Source organism: Nycticebus coucang, chromosome 13 (assembly GCF_027406575.1).
Source record: "Nycticebus coucang isolate mNycCou1 chromosome 13, mNycCou1.pri, whole genome shotgun sequence".
Classification (NCBI taxonomy): Eukaryota; Metazoa; Chordata; class Mammalia; order Primates; family Lorisidae; genus Nycticebus; species Nycticebus coucang.
The window spans coordinates 158041-185439 of NC_069792.1; the positions used below are offsets into that span (position 1 = coordinate 158041).

The 27399-nt window shown below is 39.9% G+C and overlaps 1 protein-coding gene across 1 annotated transcript in view; it reads left to right on the forward strand.

The window, feature by feature from the left end:
* Positions 1-27399, forward strand: part of LOC128563185 (DNA repair-scaffolding protein-like) — a 398757-nt gene that overhangs the window by 142049 nt on the left and 229309 nt on the right. The window contains 2 exon segments of the mRNA XM_053558362.1: positions 1111-1176; positions 4857-5076. Coding sequence (XP_053414337.1) covers positions 1111-1176; positions 4857-5076 — 286 coding nt within the window.

The window sequence follows — 27399 nt, forward strand, 5'->3', positions numbered from 1 at the left end:
ACACAATTATAAGAGGGACTTTACCTAACATGCAAACATTGTAACCTAATTCTTTGTACTGTCAATTAACCTGGAACAATAATAAGTAAATAAATAAATAAAATTATTCACTTTCTGTGTTAAGTCAAAGGTGTAAACCTGAGGAACAGTGATGAGGTGAAGGAGAGTGATGAGCTGCAGGGTGACAAGGAGAGTTGTGCTCAGAGAGAGAAGATCACAAGAGAGATAGGTATGAGATAGGTATCTCTAAAAGCAGGATTGTTTGTTTTTCACCTCAATGTAGAAATAATTTAAAGTTGCTTGAATGCAGCAATGGAATTGGAGGCTAGAAGCAGTAAGAGTTAACAGGTGACCAGGGACTTTCTGTACAGTGGAAGGCAGTTTATTTTACCTAGTCAGTAGCCATGAAAGAGTTCAAGTAGAAGATGGCTGTCATTAAATCTGCATTTTAAAAGATCATTCTGGTGAGCCTTAGGAATAGTAGGTTGGAAGATTTAGGTACTAACCTGGGAAGATGAGTTAGGGCCAGGCAATTGTAATACCTAAGAAGCATCTCAATCTTAATATATCCAAAATTGATGTCTTGATAACAGTATCTTCTACTGCCCTCAGCTATCAGAAGATAGTAATCTTCACTATCTCTATAAATGTTCATTCCATTCTTATTCTTGCTCAAGGCAAAAACACCCCAGTCCTACTAGACTGCTGTTCTTTCTCTTATCCACTCACAGTCCATCAATAAGTCCTCTTGGCTCCCCCCTTCAAAGAATGTCTAGAATCCAACCATTTCTCTCCTGTCATTCCCTAGATCCCAGCCACCACCATCGTTCCTAGACTGCTACAGGAGCTTCCCATATGGTCTCCCCCCTTCTCTGGTCTCCTTCATGGCTCTTGCATGATGACAATGCACCAGCTCACATGGAACTGTCTGTGAGGAAGTTTTTTAGCCATTAAACAAATAACTGTTGGAACACCCTTCCTACTCGCCTGATCTGGCCCCCAATAACTTTTTTCTTTACCGAAAGATAAAGGAAATATTGAATGGAAAACATTTGAATGACATTCAGGACATCAAGGGTAATATAATAACATCTCTAATGGCCATTCCAGGAAAGGAATTTCATAATTGCTTTCAAGAGAAGATGAGACACTGGCATCAGTGCATAATTTCCCAAGGTGGGTGCTTTGAAGGTGACTGCAGTAATACTCAGCAATAGGGTATGCAGCACACTTTTTCTAGGATGTTTGTGAGCTTAATTATCAGTACATTTTAGAGCAAGATAGTGGAGGTGGGTTAGCCTATTGGGGTATCTGTGAAGATAAGAGACAGACCAATAGTATAAGAGGATAACGTATATGAAAAATTGTTGGCCTCTGACACCAAAGTGGCCTTTTATGTACTCAGTCATCTAATTTCAAAATAATCTTTGTAAAATGAATATATCTTGTGCTCTGATTAAAAGCTTCCCTCAGTGGGAGGTCGAGGTGGGCAGACTGCTTGAGCTCAGGAGTTCAAGACCAGCCTGTGCAAGAGTGAGACCCCGTTTCCACTAGAAGTGGAAAAAAACTAGCCAGGATTTGTGCCAGGTGCTATAGTCCCAGGTATTCAGGAGGTTGAGGCAAGAGGATATTTTGAGACCAAGAGGTTGAAGTTGCTATGAGCTATGACACCAAGGAATTCTACCCAGGGTGAGACTCTGTCTCAAGGAAAAAAAAAAAAACCTTGCCTCAAGTGTATAATTTGTCATAGGTCACCCCATGCTTTTTTCTTCCTCTGACGAGAAGGAACTTGCATGGCTTCATTTTCTTGTGGGAAGGAAAGCAGTAGTGGATGTTCTGCAGCAAGGCTTCTAGAGCACTGTGGGGAGCGTGGCACTGTCCCCAGCCAGGGACACAGCCATGAGAGCACTGCTCATCACTGCTTCCCAGGCCTGTTCAGTCACCATGTCAGCTGTGGTGTACAGTGTTGTGGTGATAGTCAACACCACAAAACATTTATTCCGCAAGTTATTTGGTGCTAAGATCTTCAAAAGTCTTAGTTACTGGACTATTATGAGGATTTATCATAAACACCCTTCAAAGAAACAGCAGTCAGTGGCAGTGTGATGCATCTTAGCCATACAGGTATTTCTGCTGTAACGCTATTTATGCATTTCTGTAATAACTTGCCTTTTATAGACTCTGTCACAGAGTTTATCAGAACTATTGGGTTGGGTATGCTACTGAAAACCAATGTTACTTTTTAAGCCAAGCTACATAAGACAGTTGGTTCCTTTTTTGCCTTTTTTCTTTGAGACCAGATCTCACTCTATCACCCAGGCTGAGTGATCATGGCTCACAGCAACCTCCATCTCCTGGGCTTAAGTGTTGATTCTCCCATCTCAGCCTTCTGAGTAGTTGGGACCATGCACCACCACACCTAGATCATTTTTTCTATTTTTTGTATAGAGATGAGGTCTCACATTTGCTCAGGCTAGTCTTGAGATCCTGATCTCAAGCAATCCTCCCACTTTGGCCTCCCAAAGTTTGTAAGTGTGAGCCACCACTCCTGGCCGACAGTAACTCATTACTTGCTTGGGCAGGTAGCTGACATGGCTGGGGGCTGCCACAGCAAATACCCAGTGCAGGGAACCACAAGCCTGTGCTCAGCTGGTCTACTTGAACATGAGCAAGGCAGTGGGTGCTCAAGGGCACAGGGAGCCATGGAGCCCTGGACAGCAACAGCAGGAGACAGGGGAGGCAGCTGGCCTGTCACTGTTGGGGACGAGCCCTGAATACAGGTACAGTTTTTAACAATTTTTAAAATATGTCTAAGAATGTGCCTGTAGCCATTGCAGCCCCTAAAAATAGGTTTTTTCCGTTTGCTTCTGAAGACCATAATTCTCTATCCACTGCTCTAATAACACTGCCCAGCAAAAATTGTGTGAATTGAAGAGACCTCCACACTATCCCAACTTCTTTTTTCATTCACCAACTGATAACGAGCTACTTTTCCCTAAAGAAACAGCTGTCATACTTGGCATTCGCTTCTGAGTCAGCCCCTTTCTTTAGTTGTTTTCATGCCTCCCTTTCCTCTCCCACAATGACGAGCAGCAGTTTAATGTTTGCTTGTTAGTGCCCCTCCCCAATTCCATTTCCTGCCTTGCCTTGAGAAATAGCAGCAGCATAGATGTGTACCTTCGAAATAGTTGTCCACAGTAGAGCTCTGGGGAGGTAATGGGGCACATGCTATTGGCACTGAGACAAAGGAAGTGATGTAAAAATCGGGGGTTGAATAGAAAATGAATGAAGAAAAAGTTAGAGGGAGAAAGAAATGGAAATAAAATTAAGCCTCTAACTAAAATTTTAGCTCTATTTAAATATTAATTTTTATTATTCACTATTAACCAGTTGTCTAAAATGGTAGAGAAACTCATATTAGTGTCTGTCATTAGACAGGCACTATGTTAGGTACTTCACTTTCATTGTTCTCATTTAATTATTTTTTTCTAATTAAAAAGCACAGTGAATAGAAACAAAATAAATAACACATGTTAATCTTTTATCTTTTTTGTTTCACATATTTTTATAATGGACATAGCATGAGAGATAAATTGGAAACCTGAATGACTCTCCTCTTTCTCTTTCCTCAGAGATAGCAATCACTGTCACAACTTTTCTCTATGTCCTTCTACTTTATATTTTTATATTTGTATTACATATGTGTACATAAAAAATACTGTACTGGTTTCTGTGGGGTCCTTTAAATTGTACTATAGGTATGATACTCTGTATGTCTTGTATCCCACTTTTGTTTCTGAGATCTCTCCACCTAATGCTCCTGGACCTGGTTCACTCACCAGATAGTGCTGCATAGCGTTCTTTTTGTGTGAACAAACCACGGTTTACTCATCCTACTGATTTATTCTGGGCCCAGTGTTCTCCTTTTACAAACGGCACTGAGATATGTTCCAAGCGTAGACAATTAAGTTCATGAACTCGTCCTAGAAAAAGTGTTGTGCCTCATTGGTGAATATCACTGCAGTCACCTTTGAAGAACTCCCCTCAGTTTGTTGACCATAGTAATATCCAGCAATAAGGTGTGTAGCACTTTGAGTTTGTAAACTTAATTGTCCTACCATGTATTCTTATTTAGATCTCCTGGTACTTGTGACCATTTCTGGGTATATATTTATGATTTCTGGGTTGCAAGTTATGCACACTCTCAACTTCATCTATCTCATTTAATTCTCACAATGTTCACTGAGACAGGTGGCATGATCTCTGTTTTACACATGAGACAACTGACTTGTTGAAATGCTATATAACTTGGCCAACTTAATAAGAATGCCAGCACTGAATCTATATCAAATTCTACCTATTGAAATCTAGAGCCAGAATACCCAGCAGGCCACATAAATCTTCAGTGTTTAACCTATATGATCATTGGAACAATTGTAGCCAGCCAGTAACATAGGTAATTTCAAAGCAGAGTCAAAAGCAACTAATGAGGAGGAGGCATATAAGAAAAAGAAAGATCAACAGTTGCAGTATTTCCCTTTTGTTATTAAAAGAGTTCAAATGATGGTTCTGATGTTTCTATCTATATTAGACTGTTTCTTTATGATAGAAGACTATTTGTTTTGTGTTGCTTATAAAGCATATATTAATGCAACACACAGGCGTATTTTGATTAAAGAAAGATGTTACAATGCACATGGTGCGGTCTGTATTTTACCTTTCAAAGTATGTGGACCATTTCCCCGAGGTAAAGAGAGTTATCTGTGTATGGATCTTTTTTCATAACACTTTATTTACCTTTGATCCATGTGTATTTTGGACTTCATTTTTGCTTTGTTTTCTTCTTAAATTTCTAGGTAGAAAATCTGGTGTATTAACTGTGAGAATTCTAGAGCTACACGAGGAATGCACCATGCACATTGCCATGTGTGAGCAGTTAGCAGGGCCATTAGCTGCTGGCCCTTCCGGAGATGTGGCCCCCACACCTGCAGCCCATCTGAGAGTTCTCTTCACCAAGGAGACTGCAGGCTACCTCAGGGGGCATCCCCAGGACATTGTTCACATCTTCCCTCCCTGGTGAGTGCACAGAGCTAATTCCAGCAGTCCCCAACTGTGAATCTGGCATTTTTGTTACTTTATTATAAAGAAATGCCAGGGGAAGAAAGCCAGTATTTGATATAAGTTTTATGTAACAGAAGCACTGAATTGTTTCTGATGGTTTGTTTAGACTTTTGTCAGCAGATTTTTGATAATTTGAGGTGAGAGGGTTGAGGACACAATCATATTAAGATTCTTGCCCAAATGGTATGTTGTAAGATCTGCCTATTTTTGTTTTTATCCTTCTTTACAAAAATGATTTTCATAAGAGGCATTATGTGACAATAGGATAGTACACATTAATATTTCTTTGCTAGTCACTTGAGGGGGAGGATAAAAAGCATGACTGTGAGACATAACAGAATTTGAAGCATTAAATGGTCATTACTGAATCAGAAATTATATTCAAGGATACCATGGTTGCTTTCTTTTGTCTGAGATATTGATTAATTTTTACCAGGAAAATAAAGTCTGTTCAGTTTTCAGAGAAAGTTTGAACAGCCTTGTTTTAAGAGCTAATTATTAAGTTTTGTGCAAATTTGAAATGTTTTCATTCAACTATGAAATTGTTAGATTCCTCTGTATTTGGAAGGACTAACAAATCTTTAAGTTAAACTTTTCTACCAGAAGAAGGAATATTTTGATCATGTCCACAGCAAAGAGTAGTACTATTTATTGGTGCTCCCAGTGACCTCCACATGGCTGCTTCAGTGGGACCTGTGAGCTCCCTGTGCACAACCCCCTGGTTTGCTTTCCCTCGTTCTTGGACTCTACCTTGTTCCCTTCTCTGGCTTCTAGGTGCTAAAGTGCTGCCAGGCTCAATCCTGGACTCTTCTTTATCACCTCACTCCCTGGGTCATTTCCTCTAGTTCTGGAGTTTTAAATACCAGCTGCACACTGATGACTTCCAAAACTGCTTGCAGCCCAGACCTTCACCCTGTCTCCCATGCTTTCCTGCTGTCCCATTTATGCATGTGGCATGTTAAAATCAAGGGCCTGACCTTCCTCTCTCAATGTCTTTTTCCCACTCTTCTACATTGCAGGAAATAGTAATAACGTTCTCGTTCCCCCAGATATCTTTGCCTCTTCTTTCTCATCTAACCGCTGTTCCACGCGTGGGAACCTCCTGATAGTTCAGAATCTACCGAGTCCAGCACTTCTTGCCGCCTTGAATGTCACAGTCCTTTCCAGGTTATCACTGTCTCTTCCCTAGTGTGTCATTCATCTCTTAATTGTTCCTCCTTCTGTTCTGGCCCTCCTCTCCCCAGGATGACAGGAGGTGCAAAGCTATTGGTACACAAGTTAAATCCTGCTGCCCTTTGGCTCTCCACTGTCCAATAGCAGCACACCTCGTGCAGAGTCAAAGCCAGAGCCAAATGTGGCCCCTCCTGAGCCCTGGGACCTCATCTCCTGCTCCTCTGGCCTCCTCCACTGGTCTACAGATATCCCACTCCCGTCTACCTCAGTTCTTGCTGCCCTTGTGCTGTGGTATTCTGTCGAGGTATTCCCTTGACTGGGAGTTTACTCAAATATTACCTTCTAAATTAGGCCTTCCTTGCGTCCTATGTCTAAAATTGAAACTATCTTCTTCCACATCTATTTTCCCTATATGATTTTTCTCTTTTAGTTGTCACAGTCAGACATGTTGAAGTATATTACTTCTCTTTGTTTATTTGCATATTGTGTGTTTTTCTATTGCAAGACTTTTAACCATTTTGTTTCATGCATAGGCCTGAGGGCATTCAGCAGAACTTAAATGTGGAATGAATGAATTCCTTGTCCGATAATACTCTGCCTCCTATTTTTTTTTTTTCTATAATTTCTTGTGTTCTTTCAGTTGTTTTATTTGAAGTCCTTTCTGGAAACTATGGTAAAATCCAGTAATATTCGGAGTGTCTGATTTTTGCAGTGTGTCCTAGTTTTTGTCTTCTTTATAATTAAAAAACTGCAGTTTATATTTTAGCTTTTGGACCTCAACTAAATGTACTGGTATACTCAAGCTATGTTGACTTTTTTACGTTGAGCCATAAAAAAATAGAGGGTTGTTGTCTTAGAACTAACTTTCGAGACATTGGTGAACTCTTGGATTATGTCATTTGCATTGGGTAAGCTGGCAAAGTTAAACTCGAGGCCTTAAATTATCATAGTCCCCCTACATCTCCATATCTTTAGTATGTTCTTTTTCCCTTTTCCATCTTATCTTAAAAACATTTAGATGGTATTTAGTAGGTTTTTAATATATACAATAAAGAACTCCAAAGGTACCAAAGGACAGATAGTGAATACTGAGTCTTCGCTTCCATTCATGTTCCCAGCTAGTCCGTTCCCATCCCCAGAAGCAGCCACTGATAACACTTTCTCATATATCCTTCCAGAAATAATATGTTTGTAACATACTCATATTGGTGTGTTTTCTGCCATTTTTTTTACAAAAATGATAGCAAACCATATTCTTATATAATGCTATTCTTTTATTACTGCTAGATGAAAGGATAAATATCTCTTTAGTTTTAGTAGACTTTGTCAAATGGCACCATTTTATATTCCCACCAGCAAAAAAAAAAAAACATGAAATGCCATTTATCTTCCCTTGACCTTAACCAAGTTAAAAACTGGAAAAATGCGGTTTATCATTTTAATTTGTATTTCTTTACAAAAAATGGGTTTAGGCATTTTCTCCTATACTTAAGAAATATTTATATTTCATTTTCTATGAAATGTTCATTTCTAACTTTGACCTTCTCTTAGACTGTGGATCTTCATACTTAAGTGGTTTTTATTCTCTCGTTATAAATAGGTCAAAGACGTGAAATTTTTCATATTACTTACAAATGAAAATGTACATGTATTACACATACATCATAAAAGATATGAAAGAATTTCTGTTAGTTACGTATTTTTTTTATTATTTTTTATTCAATCATAACTTTGTACATTGAAACATTTATGGGGTTCAGGATACTGCTTTGATATACAATATGAAATGCTTATATTGAACTAAGTAACACATCCATCACAATTATACTCATTTCTTAATAGTTTTGAAATGTACCATTGCATCATGTACATTAGGTGAGGTCCCCCCAAATACCCTCCCTCCTCCCATATCATCCTTCCCCTCCCCTCTCTCTCTCCTCTTCCCTTCTACTTTCTGGACTATAGTTACATTTTGCCATTCATATCAATGTGTAGGTGATTATATATTGATTTCATAGTAGTATTGAGTACATTGGATACTTTTTTTTTCCCATTCTTGAGATAATTTACTAAGAAGAATATATTCCAGCTCCATCCAGGTAAACATAAAAGATGTGAAGTCTCCATCTTCTTTTATGGCTGGATAGTATTCCATGGTGTACATATACCACAATTTGTTAATCCATTCCTGGGTTGATGGGCAGTTGGGCTGTTTCCATGTCTTGGCAATTATGAATTGGGCAGCAATAAACATTCTGGTGCAAATGTCTTTGTTGTAAAATAATTATTGATCATCTGGGTATATACCTAATAGAGGAATTGCAGGATCGAATGGTAGGTCTACTTTTAGTTCCTTGAGTGTTCTCCAAACTTCTTTCCAAAAAGGTCGTATTAGCTTGCATTCCCACCAGCAGTGTATCAGCATTCCCTTCTCTCTGCATCCATCCCAACATCTGTAGTTTTGGGATTTTGTGATGTGGGCTAATCTTACTGGAGTTAGATGATATCTCAAAGTAGTTTTGATTTGCATTTCTCTAATGATTAAGGGTGATGAGCATTTTTTCATGTGTTTGTAGGCCATGCTCCTGTCTTCATCAGAGAAGTTTCTGTTCAAGTTTCTTGCCCACATAGAAATGGGGTTATTTATTCTTCTCTTATTGATTAGTTTGAGTTCTCCGTAGATTCTAGTTATCAGATCTTTGTCGGAAGCGTAACTTGCAAAAAATCTTCTTGCATTCTGAATGTTGTCTGTTTGCTTTACTTACTGTGCTCTTGGCTGTGCAAAACCTTTTTAGTTTGATCAGATTCCAGTAATGGATTCTTGGTGTTGCTTCAGTTGCCTGGGAGGTACTCCTCATAAAATATTCTCCCAGGCCAATTTCTTCAAGTGTTTTCTCTGCATTCTCTTCTAGTATTTTTATAGTTTCATGTCTTAAGTTTAAATCTTTTATCCAGTGAGAATCAATTTTTGTTAATGGTGAAAGGTGGGGGTCCAGTTTAAGTCTTCTATACGTCGCCAGCCAGTTCAGCCAGCACCATTTGTTAAATAGGGAGTCTTTTTCTCACTGAATATTTTTGATAGGCTGGTCAAAGATCAAATGACGATAAGTAACTGGGTTCATCTCTTGGATCTTTATTCTGTTCCATAAATCTGCCTCTGTTTTTGTGCCAGTACCATGCTGTTTTGATCACTATAGATTTATAGTATAGCCTGAAGTCTGGTAATGTGATACCTCCTGATTTGTTCTTATTTCTGAGTAATGTATTTGCTATTCAGGGTTTTTTCTGATTCCATATAAAACGAAGTACTATTTTTTCAAGTTCATTAAAGTATGACAGTGGTGCTTTAATAGGAATTGCATTAAATCTGTAGATTGCTTTGAGTAGTATAGATATTTTAACAATGTTAATTCTTCCCAGCCATGAGCATGGTATGTTTTTCCATTTGTTAACATCTTCAGTTATTTCTTTTCTCAGAGTTCTCCTTATAGAAATCTTTCACGTCCTTTGTTAGGTAAATTCCCAGATATTTCATCTTCTTTGGCACTACTGTAAAAGGAATAGAGTCCATGACTATATTTTCAGCTTGACTATTCTTGGCAAATATAAAAGCTACTGACTTGTAAGTATTGATTTTGTATCCTGAGGCGCTGCTGTATTCCTTGATCACGTCTAAGAGTTTTGAAGTTGAGTCCCTGGGATCTTCCAGGTATAGGATCATATCATCAGCGAAGAGTGAGAGTTTGATCTCCTCTGACCCTATTTGTATATCCTTGATCGCCTTCTCTTGCCTGATTGCGATGGCTAAGACTTCCATTCCTATGTTGAATAGCAGTGGAGACAGTGGGCATCCTTGCCTCTTTCCTGACATATTGAATGGTATAAAATTGGAAATGTTTTCAATTTTATGCCATTCAATATGATATTAGATTTGGATTTGCTGTAGATGTCCTCTATCAATTTAAGAAATGTCCCTTTTATGCCTGTTTTCTGAAGTGTTCTGACCATGAAAGGATGCTGAATATTATCAAAGGCTTTTTCTGCGTCAATTGAGAGAGTCACATGGTCTTTGTTTTTTATGTTATTGATGTGATATATTTATAGATTTGCGTATGTTGAACCAACCCTGTAACCCTGGAATAAAACCAACTTGATCATGTATAATTGTTTTGATGTGTTGTTGAATTCTGTTTGCTAAGATCTTATTGAATACTTTCTCAGCGATATTCATTAATTATATTGGTCTATAATTTTATTTCTGTCTTGGATCCTTTCCTGGTTTGGGGATCAGGGTGATATCTGCTTCATAGAATGTGTTGGGAAGTATTCCTTCTCTTTCTATGCTTTGGAAAACGTTGTATAATATAGGTACTAGTTCCTCTTAAAAGGTTTGATAGAATTTGGATGTGAAGCCATCTGTTCCTGGACATTTGTTTATTGGGAGTTTTCGTGTTATTGATGCTATTTCAGTGATTGATATAGGTCTATTCAAGATTTCTAATTCTTTGTGGTTGAGTGTAGGAAGGTGGCATGCTTCCAGGTATTTGTTCATTTCCTTCAGATTTTCATATTTCTGGGAATAGAGATTTCTGTAGTAATCATTGAGGTTTTTTTGAATTTCTGAGGTGTCGTTATTTCTCCTTTATCATTTCTGATAGACAATATTAGAGATTTTACTTTTCTGTTTCTGGTTAGGTTGGCCAAAGGTTCAACAATTTTGTCAATCTTTTCAAAAACCCAAATTTTTGTTTCATTGATTGGAATGATTCTTTTGTTTTCAATTTCATTTAATTCTGCCCTAATTTTGGTTATTTCTTTTGTTCTGCTGGGTTTGGGGTTTGAATGTTCTTCCTTTTCCAGTTGCTTGAGATGATCCATTAAGTTATTGGCTTCCTTTCTTTCTGTTTCTTGATGAAGGCTTCCAAAGCCATAAATTTCCCTCTTAGGAATGCCTTTGCAGTATCCTCCAGGTTTTGATAATTTGTGTCTTCATTATCACTTTGTTCCAAAAATTTGGTGATTTCCTTCTTAATCTCATCTTTGACCCAGCTATCATTCAGCCTAGGATTATTAGGTTCCATGACTATTTGAGTATGAAGATTCCTGTTGCTGTTGAGTTCAACTTTTATTCCATGGTGGTCAGAGAAAATGCAAGAAATAATTTCTACACTTTTAAATTTGCTGAGGTTAGACTTGTGTCCTAGGATATGATCTATTTTGGAGGATGACCCGTGGGCTGATGAGAAGAACGTATATTCAGTTTTATTAGAGTGAAATGTTCTGTAGAGGTCTGTAAAGTCCATTTGTTCTAGGGTCAGGTTTAAGTCTAATATTTCTTTGTTTAGTTTCTTCTTGGAGGATCTATCCAAAACTGTCAAAGGGGTGTTAAAATCTCCAACTATTATAGTGCAGGAAGATAACAAGTTGTTCATATCCATTAGGGTCTGCTTTATGAATTGAGCATTCTGGTAGGGTGCATAAATGTTAATTATAGAAATCTCTTCATGTTGGGTGTTTCCCTTGACAAATATATAGTGACCTTCCTTATCTTTATCTTTGTTCGTTTAAAGCCAATTGTATCTGCTACAAAAATTACAACCCCTGCTTTTTTCTTGTTTCCCCTTGCCAATTATAGAAGTCCATCCCTTCACCCTAAGTCTATTTTTATCCTTTAAGGTAAGGTATGATTCTTGTACACAGCAGATATCTGGTCTGAGTTTATGTATCCAGTCAGCCAGCCTGTGCCTCTTTAGAGGACAATTTAAACCATTCACATTAATTGAGAGAATTGATAAGCCTGGTTGTGTTTTGGGTATCATGATTTTCGGATGTCCAAAAAGGATGATCCCTTCACCACTGTGGAAGTTGGGTTTTGTTCAAAAATTTCTGGGTGAATATGCCCTTGCTCTCAGCTCTCAGTCCATGCCTAGCAAGCCTCTGCTCGCAGGCCCATCAGGGGCTGGGGACCATCCTTGTCTGCTGAACTCAGTCCACACGAGGTAACCACTCTCCCGCTGTGAGTGCTGTCAGGTCCAGGGGTTCTGCACCCAATCCTGCGAGACACAGCCCAAACCGAGGGTCAACACTACCACTGGCCGAGCACAGTCATAACCAGGGGACTTTTCCTCCTCCCACCAAGTGTCCCTTTCTTTCCATACCCTCTTTTTTCCCCATTAGTCAGAGATTCCGTCCTGATTGTTGATGGTCCACACTATGGCCAGACCTCTCAGGATGAGACCAAATAGGTTCTGCAGGGGGCAGAACTTCAGACTGCCATGTGAGGGGGAAAAGCTGGACTGGGAATTTGGACTTGTTGGGGAAAATACCTGTTCAATTTTATGCCTGGCAGGTGGTATCCAGGTTCATAAGTGGGACTTCCCTGGAGAAAGAGACCTGGAGTTTAGCTCTCTAGCAAGGTTAAATAAGAGGTCTTTTGTTCCCTGCTCATTCACAGATAGCCTACTGCAGGCTTCCTGCTCAGGGGAGGGGTCTCCTGTCCTCAGGTCGATAGGCTTTGTTCCTATAATTTGTTTCCTTTAATGCTCTTCCTTGGAGTTACAGCTTGCCGAACTTCATTCTTGGCTTAGCTCCCCATCTTTGGCTTCATAGAGTCTGATTCTGTCTAGTTTTTCTTCCTGTGCTCAGGAGCCTTTGCCGAGGGTTGCTACCAGTCGGGCCATCTTCCCCCTAGTTATGTGTATTAACAGTTGAAACTTTGCCAGTTTGTCTTTGTCTTTTGACTTTTTCGGGGACCGTGGATTGATTTTGTTGATTTGTTTTTGATAAGCAGAGATTTTCTGTTTTTCTGTGGTTGGTGTCCTTCATCTTTTATAGCTTCTGAGTTTTTTGTCATAGAAAGGAATTCCTTACTATGAGATATAAAGTTATTCTGTTTTATTTGCATGCTTCAGTATTTCTAAACTTTATTTAGATATTTTCTTTTTCTTATAAGTCTTGGGGTTTTGTATTATTTTCTTTTGTTTGTTTTAGACAGAGTCTCCCTTTGTTGTCCTCAGTAGAGTACGGTTGCATTATTGTAGTGCACTGCAACTTCAAACTCCTGGCCTCAAACAATCCTCTTGTCTCAGCCTCAGAAGTGGTCAGGGTCCCCAGAGGAGGAGGAACACTTGGGATCACTGCGGTAGAAGGAGTAGCAACACTTCTTCCTTGGTCACCTTCTCATTAAGGAGCGGACAGACATACACAATCTGTATTTGTCCCCTCAGGCTGCTGTAACAAGTACATACCATAGACGGGGTGACATAACAACACAAACTCATTTCCCTGCTCTGGCAGCCGGAAGTCCTGGAATAGTGCAGGTGGGTGCAGGACTGGTTTCCTCTGAAGCTTCTCTCTAGCTATACTTCATGTGGTCCTTCCTCTGTGCACACACAATCTGGTATCTCTGTGCATGTTCAAATTTCCTCTTATGAGAAAAGTCAGATTGGTTTAGGGCCCACCCTATAGGCCTCATTTTATATTAATTACCTCTTTAAAGGCCCTGGTCAGGATCTCAACATATTAGTGTTGGAGAGACACAGTTCAGCCCTGAGTGAATTCATAAAAGTGAACAATTTTCTGGGTCTTTCAATTTTGTGAATAAGCAAGTCAGCTGATTTCCTTGTTTCCATAGGTCCCACAAAAGCTTATTTGCCAGTCTCCCAAATAGTTAACTGAATTGCATTATATGTTGTTATATGTAGATTTAGACTTTTTTTTGTCCAAAAATGCTTTTTTTAAATAAATAGAGTGTGATAGTATTTTTTTTAGGTACTTTAGGATGAAATAGAGAAGACAAAGTATTGTGAAAGATGCATATATCAATGCGTTAGTATAGGTGATTTAGGCTGTTTGTCTTAATAGTTTAGAAGGTTCTTTCTTGTAATTAAGAGCTATTACTTTATTAAATTGCTCACTGAAGTTACTGTAGATGCCACTTAAAAATAGCTCATACCTATCCTAGGCCACAAATCTAACCTCAGCAAATTTAAAAAAAAATAGAAATTATTCCTTGCATCTTCTCAGACCATCATGGAATAAAAGTTGAACTTAATAACAACAGGAACCTGCATACCCATACAAAAACATGGAAGCTAAACAACCTGATGCTGAAGGATAGATGGGTTATAGACGAGATTAAGAAGGAAATCACCACATTTTTGGAACAAAACAACAATCAAGACACGAATTTGCCAGAACCTCCGGAATACTTCAAAGGCAGTCCTAAGAAGGAAATTTATAGCAAGAAATTTATAGCAACAAAACGGAAGAGAGGAAGTTAATAACTTATTGGGGCATCTAAGGCAACTGGAGAAAGAACACTCCAACCACAAACCCAGCAGAAGAAAAGAAATAACCAAAATCAGAGCAGAACTAAACGAAATTGAAAACAAAAGAATTATACAACAGATCAATAAATCCAAAAGTTGGTTTTTTGAAAAGATCAATAAAATAGATAAACCTTTGGCCAACCTAACCAGGAAAAAAAAGAGTAAAATCTCTAATTTTATCAATCAGAAATGGTAACGATGAAATAACAACAGACTCCTCAGAAATTCAAAAAATCCTTTTGTTTTTATTGCCGATTAATGTTTTGGTTATTTGAGGTTTTTTCTGATTCCATATAAAACGAAGTATTATTTTTTCAAGATCTTTAAAATATGACAATGGAGCTTTAATAGGAATTGCATTAAAATTATATATTGCTTTGGGTAGTACAGACATTTTAACAATGTTGATTCTTCCCAGCCATGAGCATGGTATGTTTTTCCATTTATTAACATCTTCAGCTATTTCTTTTCTTAAAGTTTCATAGTTCTCTTTGTAGAGATCTTTCACGTCCTTTGTTAGGTATACTCCCAAATATTTCATCTTCTTTGGCACTGTTGTGAAAGGAATAGAGACCTTGACTGTTTTTTCAGCTTGGTTATTGTTGGTATATATAAAGGCTACAGATTTATGGGTGTTGATTTTGTAGCCTGAGACGTTGCTGTATTCCTTGATCACTTCTAAAAGTTTTGTAGTAGAATCCCTAGTGTTTTCCAGATATACAATCATGTCATCTGCGAAGAGTGAAAGTTTGATCCCTTCTGACCCTATGTGGATACCCTTGATTGCCTTTTCTTCCCTTATTGCAATGGCTAAGACTTCCATTACAATGTTAAAGAGCAATGGAGACAATGGGCAACCTTGCCTGGCTCCTGATCTAAGTGGAAATGATTTCAATTTAACTCCATTCAATACGATATTGGCTGTGGGTTTGCTGTAGACGGCCTCTATTAGTTTAACAAATGTCTGTTTTATACAAATTTTCTTCAGTGTTCTGATCAAAATGCTGGATATTATCAAAAGCTATTTCTGCCTCAGTTGAAAGAATCATATGGTCCTTATTTTTTAGTTTGTTTATGTGCTGAATTACATTTATAGATTTACGTATATTGAGCCAGCCATGAGACCCTGGGATAAATCCCACTTGGTCATGGTGTATAATTTTTTTGATGTGTTGTTGGATTCTGTTTGTTAGGATCTTATTGAGTATTTTTGCATCAATATTCATTAATAATATTGGTCTATAATTTTCTTTTCTTGTTGGGTCTTTCCCTGCTTTAGGGATCAAGGTGATGTTTGCTTCATAGAATGTGTTGGGTAATATTCCTTCTTTTTCTATATTTTGGAAGAGGTTTAGTAGTATAGGTTCTAGTTCTTCTTTAAAGGTTTGGTAGAATACTGACGTAAAGCCATCTGTTCCTGGGCTTTTCTTTTTAGGGAGATTTTGTATAGTTGATGCTATTTCAGAACTTGATATAGGCCTGTTCAACATTTCCACTTCATTCTGGCTAAGTCTTGGTAGGTGATGTACTTCCAAGTATTGGTCGATTTCTTTCAGATTTTCATATTTCTGAGAGTAAAGTTTCTGGTAATATTCATTAAGGATTTTTTGGATTTCTGAGGGGTCTGTTGTTATTTCATCTTTACCATTTCTGATTGATGAAATTAGATATACTCTTTTTTCCCTGGTTAGGTTGGCCAAAGGTTTATCTATTTTATTGATCTTTTTAAAAAACCAACTGTTGGATTTATTGATCTGTTGTATAATTCTTTTGTTTTAGTTCTGCTCTGATTTTAGTTATTTCTTTTCTTCTGCTGGGTTTGGGTTGGAGTGTTCGTCCTTTTCCAGTTGCTTGAGATGTCCCATTAAGTTATTAACTTCCTCTCCTTCCATTTTCTTGAGTAAGGCTTGCAGTGCTATAAATTTCCTTCTTAGGACTGCCTTTGAAGTATCCCAGAGGTTCTGGTAAATTCGTGTCTTGATTGTTGTTTTGTTCCAAAAATGTGGTGATTTCCTTCTTTCCCCCCCACCCCCCACTTTGGCAATCTTTTTTTTTTTTTTTTTTTTATTGTTGGGGATTCATTGAGGGTACGATAAGCCAGGTTACACTGATTGCAAATGTTAGGTAAAGTCCCTCTTGCAATCATGTCTTGCCCCCATAAAGTGTGACACACACCCAGGCCCCACCCCCCTCCCTCCGTCCCTCTTTCTGCTTCCCCCCCCATAACCTTAATTGTCATTAATTGTCCTCATATCAAAATTGAGTACATAGGATTCATGCTTCTCCATTCTTGTGATGCTTTACTACATCCTTCGTATTAACTTGGATGGAAGAAGTGGTTTCCTTCTTAATCTCGTCTATAACCCATCTATCCTTCACCATCAGGTTGTTTAGCTTCCATGTTTTTGTATGGGTATGCAGGTTCCTGTTGTTATTAAGTTCAACTTTTATTCCATTATGGTCTTACAAGATGCAAGGAATAATTTGTATTTTTTAAAATTTGCTGAGGTTAGATTTGTGGCCTAGGATGTGGTCGATTTTGGAGTATGTTCCGTGGGCTGATGCGAAGAATGTGTATTCAGTTTTGTTGGGATGAAATGTTCTGTAGATGTCTGTTAATTCCAGTTGTTGAATGGTTAAGGTTAAATCTAAAATTTCTTTGCTTAGTTTCTTTTTGGAGGATCTATCCAGCACGGCTAAAGGGGTGTTAAAATCTCCAACTACTATGGAACTGGAGGAAATTAAGTTGCTCATGTCTGTTAGAGTTTCTCTTATAAATTGAGGTGCATTCTCGTTGGGTGCATAAATATTAATAATTGAAATCTCATCATATTGAGCATTACTTTTAACAAATATGAGGCATCCTTCCTTATCCTTCCTTATTTTGGTTGGTTTAAAGCCTATTGCATCTGCGAATAGGATTGCAACAGCTGCTTTTTTCTGCTTTCCATTTGCCTAAAGTATGGATGACCATCCCTTCACCTTGAGTCTATACTTGTCTTTTAATGTAACATGAGATTCTTGTATGCAGCAGATATCTGGCTTGAGTTTTTGTATCCAGTCAGCCAACCTGTGCCTCTTTAGAGGACAATTTAAACCATTCACATTAATTGAGAATGTTGTTAAGCCTGTTGGGAGTCCTGTGGACATTTTTACTTCTTTTGCAACTGTGGAAGTTGGAATTTGATTAAAATTTTCTGGGTGGGTTTACTTTTGTGGCAGAGGATTACACTGGTCTTTATGGAGCATAGGTCTGAGAATATCCTGGAGAGCTGGTTTAGTTATGGCAAGTTTCTTCAACATGTGAATGTCATTAAAATATTTAATTTCTCCATCATCAATGAAACTCAGTTTAGCTGGGTATAGGATCCTGGGTTGAAAGTTATTTTGTTTTAGGAGATTAAAAGTCAATGATCATCCTCTTCTAGCTTGAAAGGTTTCAGCAGAGAGATCTGCAGTTATTCTAATATTCTTCCCCTTGTAGGTAATGGTTTTCTTTTGTCTGGCTACTTTCAGAATTTTCTCCTTCATATTAACTTTAGTGAAATTGATTATGATGTGTCTGGGGGATGTCTTATTTGGGTTGAGTCATGCTGGAGTTCTGAAACTGTCTGCTATCTGAATTTCAGAATCTCTTGGCATGTCTGGAAAGTTCTCCTTCATAATCTCATGGAGAAGAGACTCTGTGCCTTGTGAAGCCACTTCATTGCTTTCGGGGATCCCTATAAGACGCATATTGGTTTTCTTTGAATTATCCCGGAGCTCTCTGAGAGAGTGATCTGTTTTTGCCCTCCATTTCTCTTCCTCTTTGAGAGTTTGGGAGTGTTCGAAAGCTTTGTCTTCAATGTCAGAAATCCTTTCTTCTGCTTGCTTCATTCTGTTACTGAGGGATTCTACTGTGTTTCTCAGATCTTTGAGGGCTCGAACTTCTTGTCTCAATGTGTCAAAATCTTTGGTCATTTGGTCTTTGAATTCGTTGAATTCTTGAGACATCTTTTGGGTTACTGCTTGGAATTCTAATTCCATCTTATTTGCTATCCAGATTCTGAATTTGATTTCTGACATCTCAGCTGTTTGTTTGTGCATGGGATCTTGTGCTGTGTCTGCCCCATTGTTCCTTGGGGGAGTTGATCTACTCTGATTATTCATATTGCCAGAGTTTTTCTGTTGATTTCACCTCATGATTGTTTTTCACGGTTGCCTCTGGCCATCCTCAGAGTTGGGGAGGTGTCTGTCCAAGATTAGACCCCAGCAGGATCACTCTATTGTTGCTGGGTCCCTTTGTAGGGAGTGACCCTGGGTAGCTCTTCTGGGGCTGCCCCAGCCACGGAATTCTGGTTGTGGGAGCAACTCCAGAGTGTGACACACCCGGATCCAGCAAGAGGGCAGGGGGTGGTGCACCCGGTTCTGGTGTTGCCTGGCGCCCAGTGACTTTGGCACAGAGGGCCCAAGGCTCCAGCAGTCTCTGGCCAGGAGAAGGCTCCGTGCAAAAGCAGGGACGGCTCTGGAGGGCACGCGGCTACCAGAGTCCCTGGCCAGACGAGCGGGCCGATATTGAGGTATGGAGGGTATAGGAGGGAGGACGCGGGGTTGCACAGCTCCCGGAGTTTCTGGTCAGGGCACGCGGAGGCCCGGTGGTCATGGGTTGCGGTGCCACTCGTAGGGAAGTCCGGGCAGGCACGGGTCATGATTCGCGGCGCAGCTCTTACAGAGGTCCGGATGGGCGCCCTGTGTTGGATTTTTTATACAATTTGATGTGCGTACATCAAACTAATTAATATAGCTTTTGCCTCATTTACTTTATTATTGTGTTAAGACATTTATGTTCTACACTTGATAGATTTGACTTGTACCCTTGCAATATGCTCCATATGTATGGCCCTGCCATTTACTATCCCTCTTTCAAACCTTCTCCCTCCCGTCCCTTCCCACTCCATTTCTCTCTTTCATCCTGGGAGGTTCTTGCTTTTTATATCTCTTAGAGAATGTAATGCTTATTACATCCACTTTTAAAAATGGAGAAGAGGCTCGGAGCCTGTAGTTCAAGAGCCTAAGGTGCCAGCCACATACATTTGCCCCAGCCCTGCCAAACAATGACAACTACAACCAAAAAATAGCCAGGCATTGTGGCGGGTACCTGTAGTCCCAGCTACTTGGGAGGCTGAAGCAAGAGAATCACTTAAGCCCAGGAGTTGGAGGTTGCTATAAGCTGTGATGCCACAGCCCTCTACCCAGGGTGATAGCTTGAGGCTCTGTCTCAAAAAATAATAATAATAAATAAATAAGGAGAAGAAAAGAGATAATAAACATTGATACTGGAGCCAAGAAGACACATATAATATGATTAAAAAAAGCTAAGATGTAGATCAGTGGTTTTCATCCTTCCTAATGCAGCCAACCGTTTAATACAGTCCAAAGGGGTTGCAAACCAGGGGTTGAGAACCGCTGACGTAGATGATTAAGATTTGTTTTTCTAATAAACTGATACAAGATTATAACCAGAAAAAGAGAAGTTTCTTTTCTTGGCTATTGGTTTCATTTTAATAAAAAGATACCATAGCATCTTTTAAAAGTTGGTTATCAGGAGCGGTACCATTAGCTCAAAGGAGTAGGGTGCCGGCTCCATATGCCGGAGGTGTCGGGTTAAAAGCCAGCGCCGTCCAGAAACTGCAAAAAAAAAAAAAAAAAGTTGGTTATCAATTATTTAAGAGGAAATAGTGTAAGTTGCCAGGATTACTAAACTTTTCTCCCAGAAATTATTCTTAGCCCTCAATGTTTTATGAAATATCAGGCAGGAGTAACTTAACAGGAGCCATTGTAACACAAGTTTTAACTTTTGTGTTAAAAATACCAAAGTATGTGTATTTTCAGTAAAGGCTCATAGAAAAATCTTAGTAAAACTGCTATTTTCACTCCATACGTTTGAGTCTACTTGTAGATATCATGTTAACACAGGACAGTCTTGTTGGAGCTCTGAATTTAGATGTTAAAAATCAAAGTGTTGCTTCACAGTCAGGCCTGCCATGTCCAAACTCATGTGGTCTGCCCCAGTGCAGCCAGTGTTCTTCAGCAGTTGGAGAGCAGAGCTGCAAGAACACAGGAGTTGGAGTGAGGGATTTTGGCTTTGGGATGGAGATTCGACAAGCTCCTTGTTTGCCATGAATCCCCATCTCCACAGCCATGACACAGAATTTTAATAGCTACCTCTTTAGGCTGTCAAGGAGATTGTGAAAATACTATGTCCCAGCACATGACCACTGAGCAGCAGGAGGACAAGAAATAGCAGCCACAGTTGGACTGCAGTCCTGGCTGAGAAGACACAGCCAGCATTCTGAGTCAGGAATCCCCCACATACTGCCCTCTGTTTCTCCTTCCTGTGAGGCACCTCTCCTCTCTCTGATCTCACCTTCCCAGGGTCTCTTCCCCCCATATGACCTCTAGCCCTGATTAACTTCTCATTCTTCGTGGACCAAAAGCTGTGTGTAAGTTAGCACTACACATTTATTTGCTTGTTTATCATGCATCTCTTCTTGTTCCAAAATGGCTGACAAAAAGGCACGGATTCAAAGAGCATAGAAATCTATATGCAGCAGATGCAGTGGACAGTGATAAAGGGGGAAATTCAGTCAACACCAAAGCCAGGGCTAAGCCTGAAAACAGATCTATTAATAAGAAAAGCACTGGAATATCTCATAGTGAGACCTTAGAAGAATTTCCTTACAAGGAGGAAGCTATACCAGAAATAAAACAGTACAGAATAGCAAATATAACATGTTTAATGAGGATTATTTCTTTTAATACCTGTTGATACAAGCTGCCAGCGTAAAAGCTCAGTGCTATTTAGTGAGATTATAGATTTTATAGTATTTATGGGCCCTCTTATCATGGGAATGTTTTGGGCATCTCTGAGCATAGTTTCTTAATGAGTTAAATGGGGATAAAAATACTTCAAGGAGTATGTTAAACCTGATGAAATGCCATGTAGTCTGATATCAGTGTCTATACATAGTAGATGCTCAATAAATTTTAGCTATTTTATTAAAGATAATTTTTAAAATCTAGTCTTGAAATGCCTAATTCAAGAATACCTTTTAAGATATTTAGAGGAAAGAATAGAAGAGTGAATTTAAAACTACTATTTAATAAATATAACTCCTTGTAGATTGTCTTCAGGTAAGGATTAAGTGGCAGTGAGTTTAAAGTTATGCTGTAGGCATACTTTCATCCCCTGTTTCTTTCAACAAGTATTTTAGAGCATTGCGTGCTGGGAATGCAGTCATGTCAGGACCTTGAAGGACTCAACAGTCTTGTAAACAGGCAGGGAGAGCCTGGTAGGTGGGAGTGTGCAAAAACACACAGGGGGCATGAGGAGGCAGAGGGACCCGAGATGAGTACCCCTAGGAAGGAGAGCTGTGCTGAGCTGGGAAGGGGCTGGCCAGTATTGGGGAAATGTTTGGGAGCACCTCATTGTAGTGGAATGAAAGCCCTGCTTGTAGAGGGGAAGGGGAGGGCTGGGGATGAGCCCAGGGCTTCAGGAGCACTAGGGCATGCAGAGCTCATGCTGCGTGTGAGGAACAGACACAGTCTGAAAAACACAGGGGTAGCAGAGGACAGCTATCAGGTCTGTTTCAGAAAACCCACCAGAGATAAAGTGAAGGTAAGCTGAAGACATGCGAGGGTATCAAGTCCAGTGAGAAGCACAGCTCTGAGGAGGTCCTTGCAGTGAGCCAGGCAAATGGCCATGAGAGGAGGCAGCGGCCAGCTGGTTGGAGACAATGGCTGTAGGGAGAAGAGACCAATGAGGAGAAGGGACTGATGGGGAGAATGGGGTTCTGAGAGCACTTAGCAGAATGAGGCTGAGGTGTTGCATCTAGGACAGTTTTTAGCTTGAAAGTTTTGGGCTGGTATAACGGGATAGATGGTGGCACCTTCAAAAAGTTGGAGAAAACAGGAGGGACAGCTTTTAAGGTGCTCTTAATTTCTTGGGGTTAAGTGAAACTGACCAACTGTGTTTTAAAAGTCAGCTGAGCTGAGGTTGCTCAAAGTGAATAGCCTAGAGCACATGTGCACAAATAGAGACCCAGGGGCCCTATATAGAAGGGCACATGGAGTTCCTGTGGCAGGACCACAGCACCCCAGAAAGAGCATTTGGGATTCACTGTGAACACATAGTGTGCTCAGAGAGCTACCCCATAAAGTAGGGGCATTTCTGAGTGTTCACACATACTCATCTCTCCATTAAAAAGGAAGCCTAGTAAAATGCTCGTAAACTGTAATTGCAGTGAGACATCAGATGGACCTTAGGGAAATGTTCTTCACAGAAGGGCAATTTGGATTTTTGAATAATTAATCTGAGGCCATATTTAATTAGCAGAACCAGTTGCTCATCCAGGTCACTGTTAGTAATAAAATAATATATACTTTGCTTTTGAATAATATTTTTGTGTCCTTTTTGTTGTTGTTGTTGTTGTTAGGGAAACATTCATCTCATCTAAAAGTGATTTGAAGTCAGCAAGGTAAAATTTTAGTAGAAAAGGATGTGGAGCACAATTCTGTTTTGCTTTGCTGGAAAGTGTCTGTTACAGACTTTCCTTCTGGCTCTGACTCCCATGATGGGTACAGCCTCTGAGCTCAGCAGCTCAGCCTGCTCTACAGATGAGTAAGGACAGTGGGGGAACAGCTGCCACTCACACTATTGCTGAGATTCCTCCGTTGGGTGATAAAATGCCAGCAGTACACAGTACCTAGAAAATGACTTGAAGAGGGCTTCCCAAATTGGGGACATGAGAATTCCAGGGCAATTAGTCAGGAAGGAATTCTAAACCGATAGAACTGTAAGTTCGATGAATTAGGGTTTACCAATTTAAAAAATAGAATAGCTTGTGCTGAAGAACTGAACTGAATTCAAGACTGTGATAGCTTCTTTAGTGTTTACCTTCCAATTTCTCTTGGTTTTTAAAACAGTGCTTCGTTAGATCATCTGGCTTTAAGGCAGAAAGTTTAAGATATTTAAAATTCTAAGGCATTGCAAACCACTATGCTTTGAACTTCAAATGAATTTTAGCAAAACGTGGCTATGGCCTCCAGCCTTCAAAGGGAATTCATCTCATCTGAGGCTCAGAATGGAAGAAGAACTATTATCTTGGAGACTTTCTTCCTCTATTTTACCAGTATTTAATCTACCTAATAAATCAATATACATCTATTTGCTATTCTTGAGAGCCGACCTGGCATCAGGTGCCATGGTAGGCATTGAAATTTCAGAGGTAAGTATAAGGAAAAGACAAAATGGATTTAGTGTCTAAAGTAGAAGATTAAAAAGAAAGCAATTTAAACAGTTAATTTATTTATAGTGTCCTTACATTGGTCATGGACTTATTTACAGGCTCTTAGATACAAACATGTTTCTCTCTTACTTGGGTGGGTTAAGTATTTAATTAAATGACTATGTCCTAATTTAATGATCCAGAGGGGAAATGTTTTAAGTCCCTAGATGTAATAGCCTGTACCATTTTTTAAAAATGTAAGTCTGTTCTTGAAACTTCCCAGCTCTTACAAATGAGGAAATTCCAAGCATTCTGCAGTAATAGATAGTGCTGGGGGAAGCTGGTAGATGACGTCAAATGTGGGAATGGTGAACAGCTCCATTCATGTAAGCTGAGGTGTACAATCTAGGATCAAGTGTTCTCGCTGCTCTCAGTGATTGCTGTGGCCTGCCTTGGGCTTTAGAGTCTGTATGGGGTAAGCTGAGAGGAAGAGGCACAGTGCCCTGTCCTTCATGTCCAGACCAGCTGAGTCAGCAGGAAGGGTCCAAGCATCTGTTCTTAAGGCCCTGAGAGGATTCTTCTTCATTCCTTCATAGCAGTTTCTCCCTGGCGTTAAGACTGGGCTTGGTTTGTCAGAAGAAAACCAGGGCCCACTTGTTAACAAAATCTATTATTATCCTCATTTTGGAGGTTTTAATACTAATGTCATTAACTTTTTGGTACTTTTCTGGTAAAATGTTGGTAAATGCAGCTATTCTTTGTTACAAAAGCAAAAGTGAGGGATACTTTTGCTAACTCCTTTTGCTAGGAGTTAGCAAAAGTCAGTTCAAGATAACTGGCAAAGGGACCCCAGCTGCTGTCATGGGCTTATTGAACAGTGGTGGCAGTAACTGCAGGAAAGGTGAAGGCCTCTTATTGAAGGACAGTACTAGAGCCGCCTCAGTTGTGCTGCTCCTTGATGTATGCTGTGCACTTTGCACAGTGCTATCACTGCTATAAGGTGTAATGGCACTTTCTGGTCATTGCACTTCATTTACAGTTTGTTTATAGTATATGAGTGAGAGCTTGGGAAAAGGAATATAATTTGACGTGTGTGTGTTTGTGTGTTAGCTGTAGGTCCAGGATTAGTGCTAAAAAGGAGAGGGGTTTTCTGGGGATGATGGTAATGTTCTATATCTTGAAGGGTGCTTAGGTTACACAGGTTGTATGCATTTGTCAAAACACAGTCAATGTTTATTTAAAATTTATGAATTTTGGGCCGGGCGCAGTGGCTCACACCTGTAATCTCAGCACTCTCGGAGGCTGAGGTGGGTAGATGGTCTGAGCTCACAGGTTTGAGACCAGCCTGAGCCAAGAGCTAGACCCCGTCTCTAAGAATAACCAGGTGGCGTTGTGGCAGGCACCTGTAGTCCCAGCTACTTGGGAGACTGAGGCAAGAGAATCGCTTGAGCCCCAGAGTTAGAGGTTGCTGCGAGCTATGACAGCAAACACTTTACTGAGGGCGACAAAGACTCTGTCTCAAAAAAATGAAGTATATATATATATATATATATAGAGAGAGAGAGAGAGAGAACTCCATTTAATGATATACAAACTACACTAGTTCAGGGAGGTATGCACTGATGTTGGTAACTTACTTTGAAATGCATGACTGTGCGTTACACTGACAGGTAGCTGGAGGGAGAAATGTGTGTTAAGCAGGTACAGTAAATGCTAACACTGGAGTCCAGGTGACAGGGGCACAGGTGTTTCCTGTAAAATTGTTTCAACTTCCCTGAATGTTTAAAATTTTTTTCTAATGAAAATGATAGAAAAGAAAGGAGATTTATGGGGTTATATTATAACATGGGTGTTCTGAAGGTAGAAAAAGGAGACATGTTTTATGTTCATAAAGTTCTGTCTTTAAGCAGCTGATGGGAGTGGTTGTATGTGCAAAGAAAATCTGGAGCCTGAGACCCTGGCATGTGGATGTAGGTCACCAGGCTGAGGATGGACTCCAGGGAATACCAGGGCTAGTCTGGCCAGATGGGAACAATGTTTTGTGACCACTGTATTTCTGGCCACTTCAGTGCCTGTGCCAAATCTATATTAAATGACTGTGGACAAAATAAATACAAAGGAAAAAGGAACAGTGAAGGCAAGAAAACAATTTTGGGAGACTTGTGCCTGGGAGTGATGGGGCTGATGCTGTGATCAACAAGGTTTGCTTTATATAACCGAGTTTAAAAAAACCTAAAAGGGTCCACTTGAAGCTGGTGAAGAGGAAGGCTCTGGAGGTGGTGTGGTTCTCAGTCCCTGTTCTTGCTTAAAGTGTTCAGCACTGCACTTCAGTTCTGCCTTCAGTGGCGAACGGATGATGTTCTCACTTTTAATAGGGACTAAAGCCAATATTGCCGTATGTTGTTCTACTGAGAGTAAATAAAAAACATTTCTGGGTGATTCATCATGTCCTAGCATCTGTCATTTTTCATGTGAGGACTCAGTTCATATGTTATATAACAATACAAGTGAAGCATGGTGGTTGGGTATTTGTACCTAAGGTATATACTTTCTTCCCCTGTTGCTGATGTCTCTCCAGTAAACCAGTGCTGCTTGACCTCTGCCCTCTAAAATCTTCTCCTAAACATTTTGTTCACTCCTGTTAAGGCCCAAGGCATCCTTTAATTGACAACAGTGTCGTCTTTCATTGTACCCTTTGGAACTCCTATTCTTAAACTTCTGTACATCTTTTGATTTCTCATCACTTCTCCTTTGGGCAGGACCATCTCCTGCTAGTGCTTTTTTTTGTTTGTTTTTTTTTATAGAGACAGTCTCACTTTATCGCTCTTGGTAGAGTGCTGTGGCATCACACAGCTTACAGCAACCTCCAACTCCTGGGCTTAGGCGATTCTCTTGCCTCAGCCTCCCAAGTAGCTGGGACTACAGGTGCCCGCCACAACGCCCAGCTATTTTTTTGTTGCAGTTTGTCTGGGGCCGGGTTTGAACCCGCCACCCTCAGTATATGGGGCCAGTGCCCTACCCACTGAACCACAGGCACTGCCCTCCTGCTGGTGCTTTTGCCTGCATTCTCATGTACACTTGTGGGGAACTAGTCCATGAAAGACACATAGGCACTGGGGCACAGTTCTTTCTGTTAGCCTACAGTCTTATTAGGGGCTGGAAATGACAGGCAACTGCGGGTGAGAAGTGTTGTCAGGAGGTTCCTTTAGGGTTCCAGTGGAGCACTGAGCTCAGATGCAGGCTTCAGAGATGATTCCTAAAGAATGAAGAGAAGTTGGCGCATTGAGGAGGGGGAGGGTACAGGCCCTCGTACCTCCAGCCTCTGCGTTCTGGTTGGTGCCCCTCCTCAGCTGCATCCTCACAGGCAGCCACTTCTAAAGAGGGCTTTCTACCCCTTGCCCCATAAAACTTCCATTGGTGTATGGTTTACTGGGTAATAAATAATACCAGGATTATCAGTTTGGATGTTACCTCTGTTCTTTCTTTTCTTTTTTTTTTTTTTCTCTTTT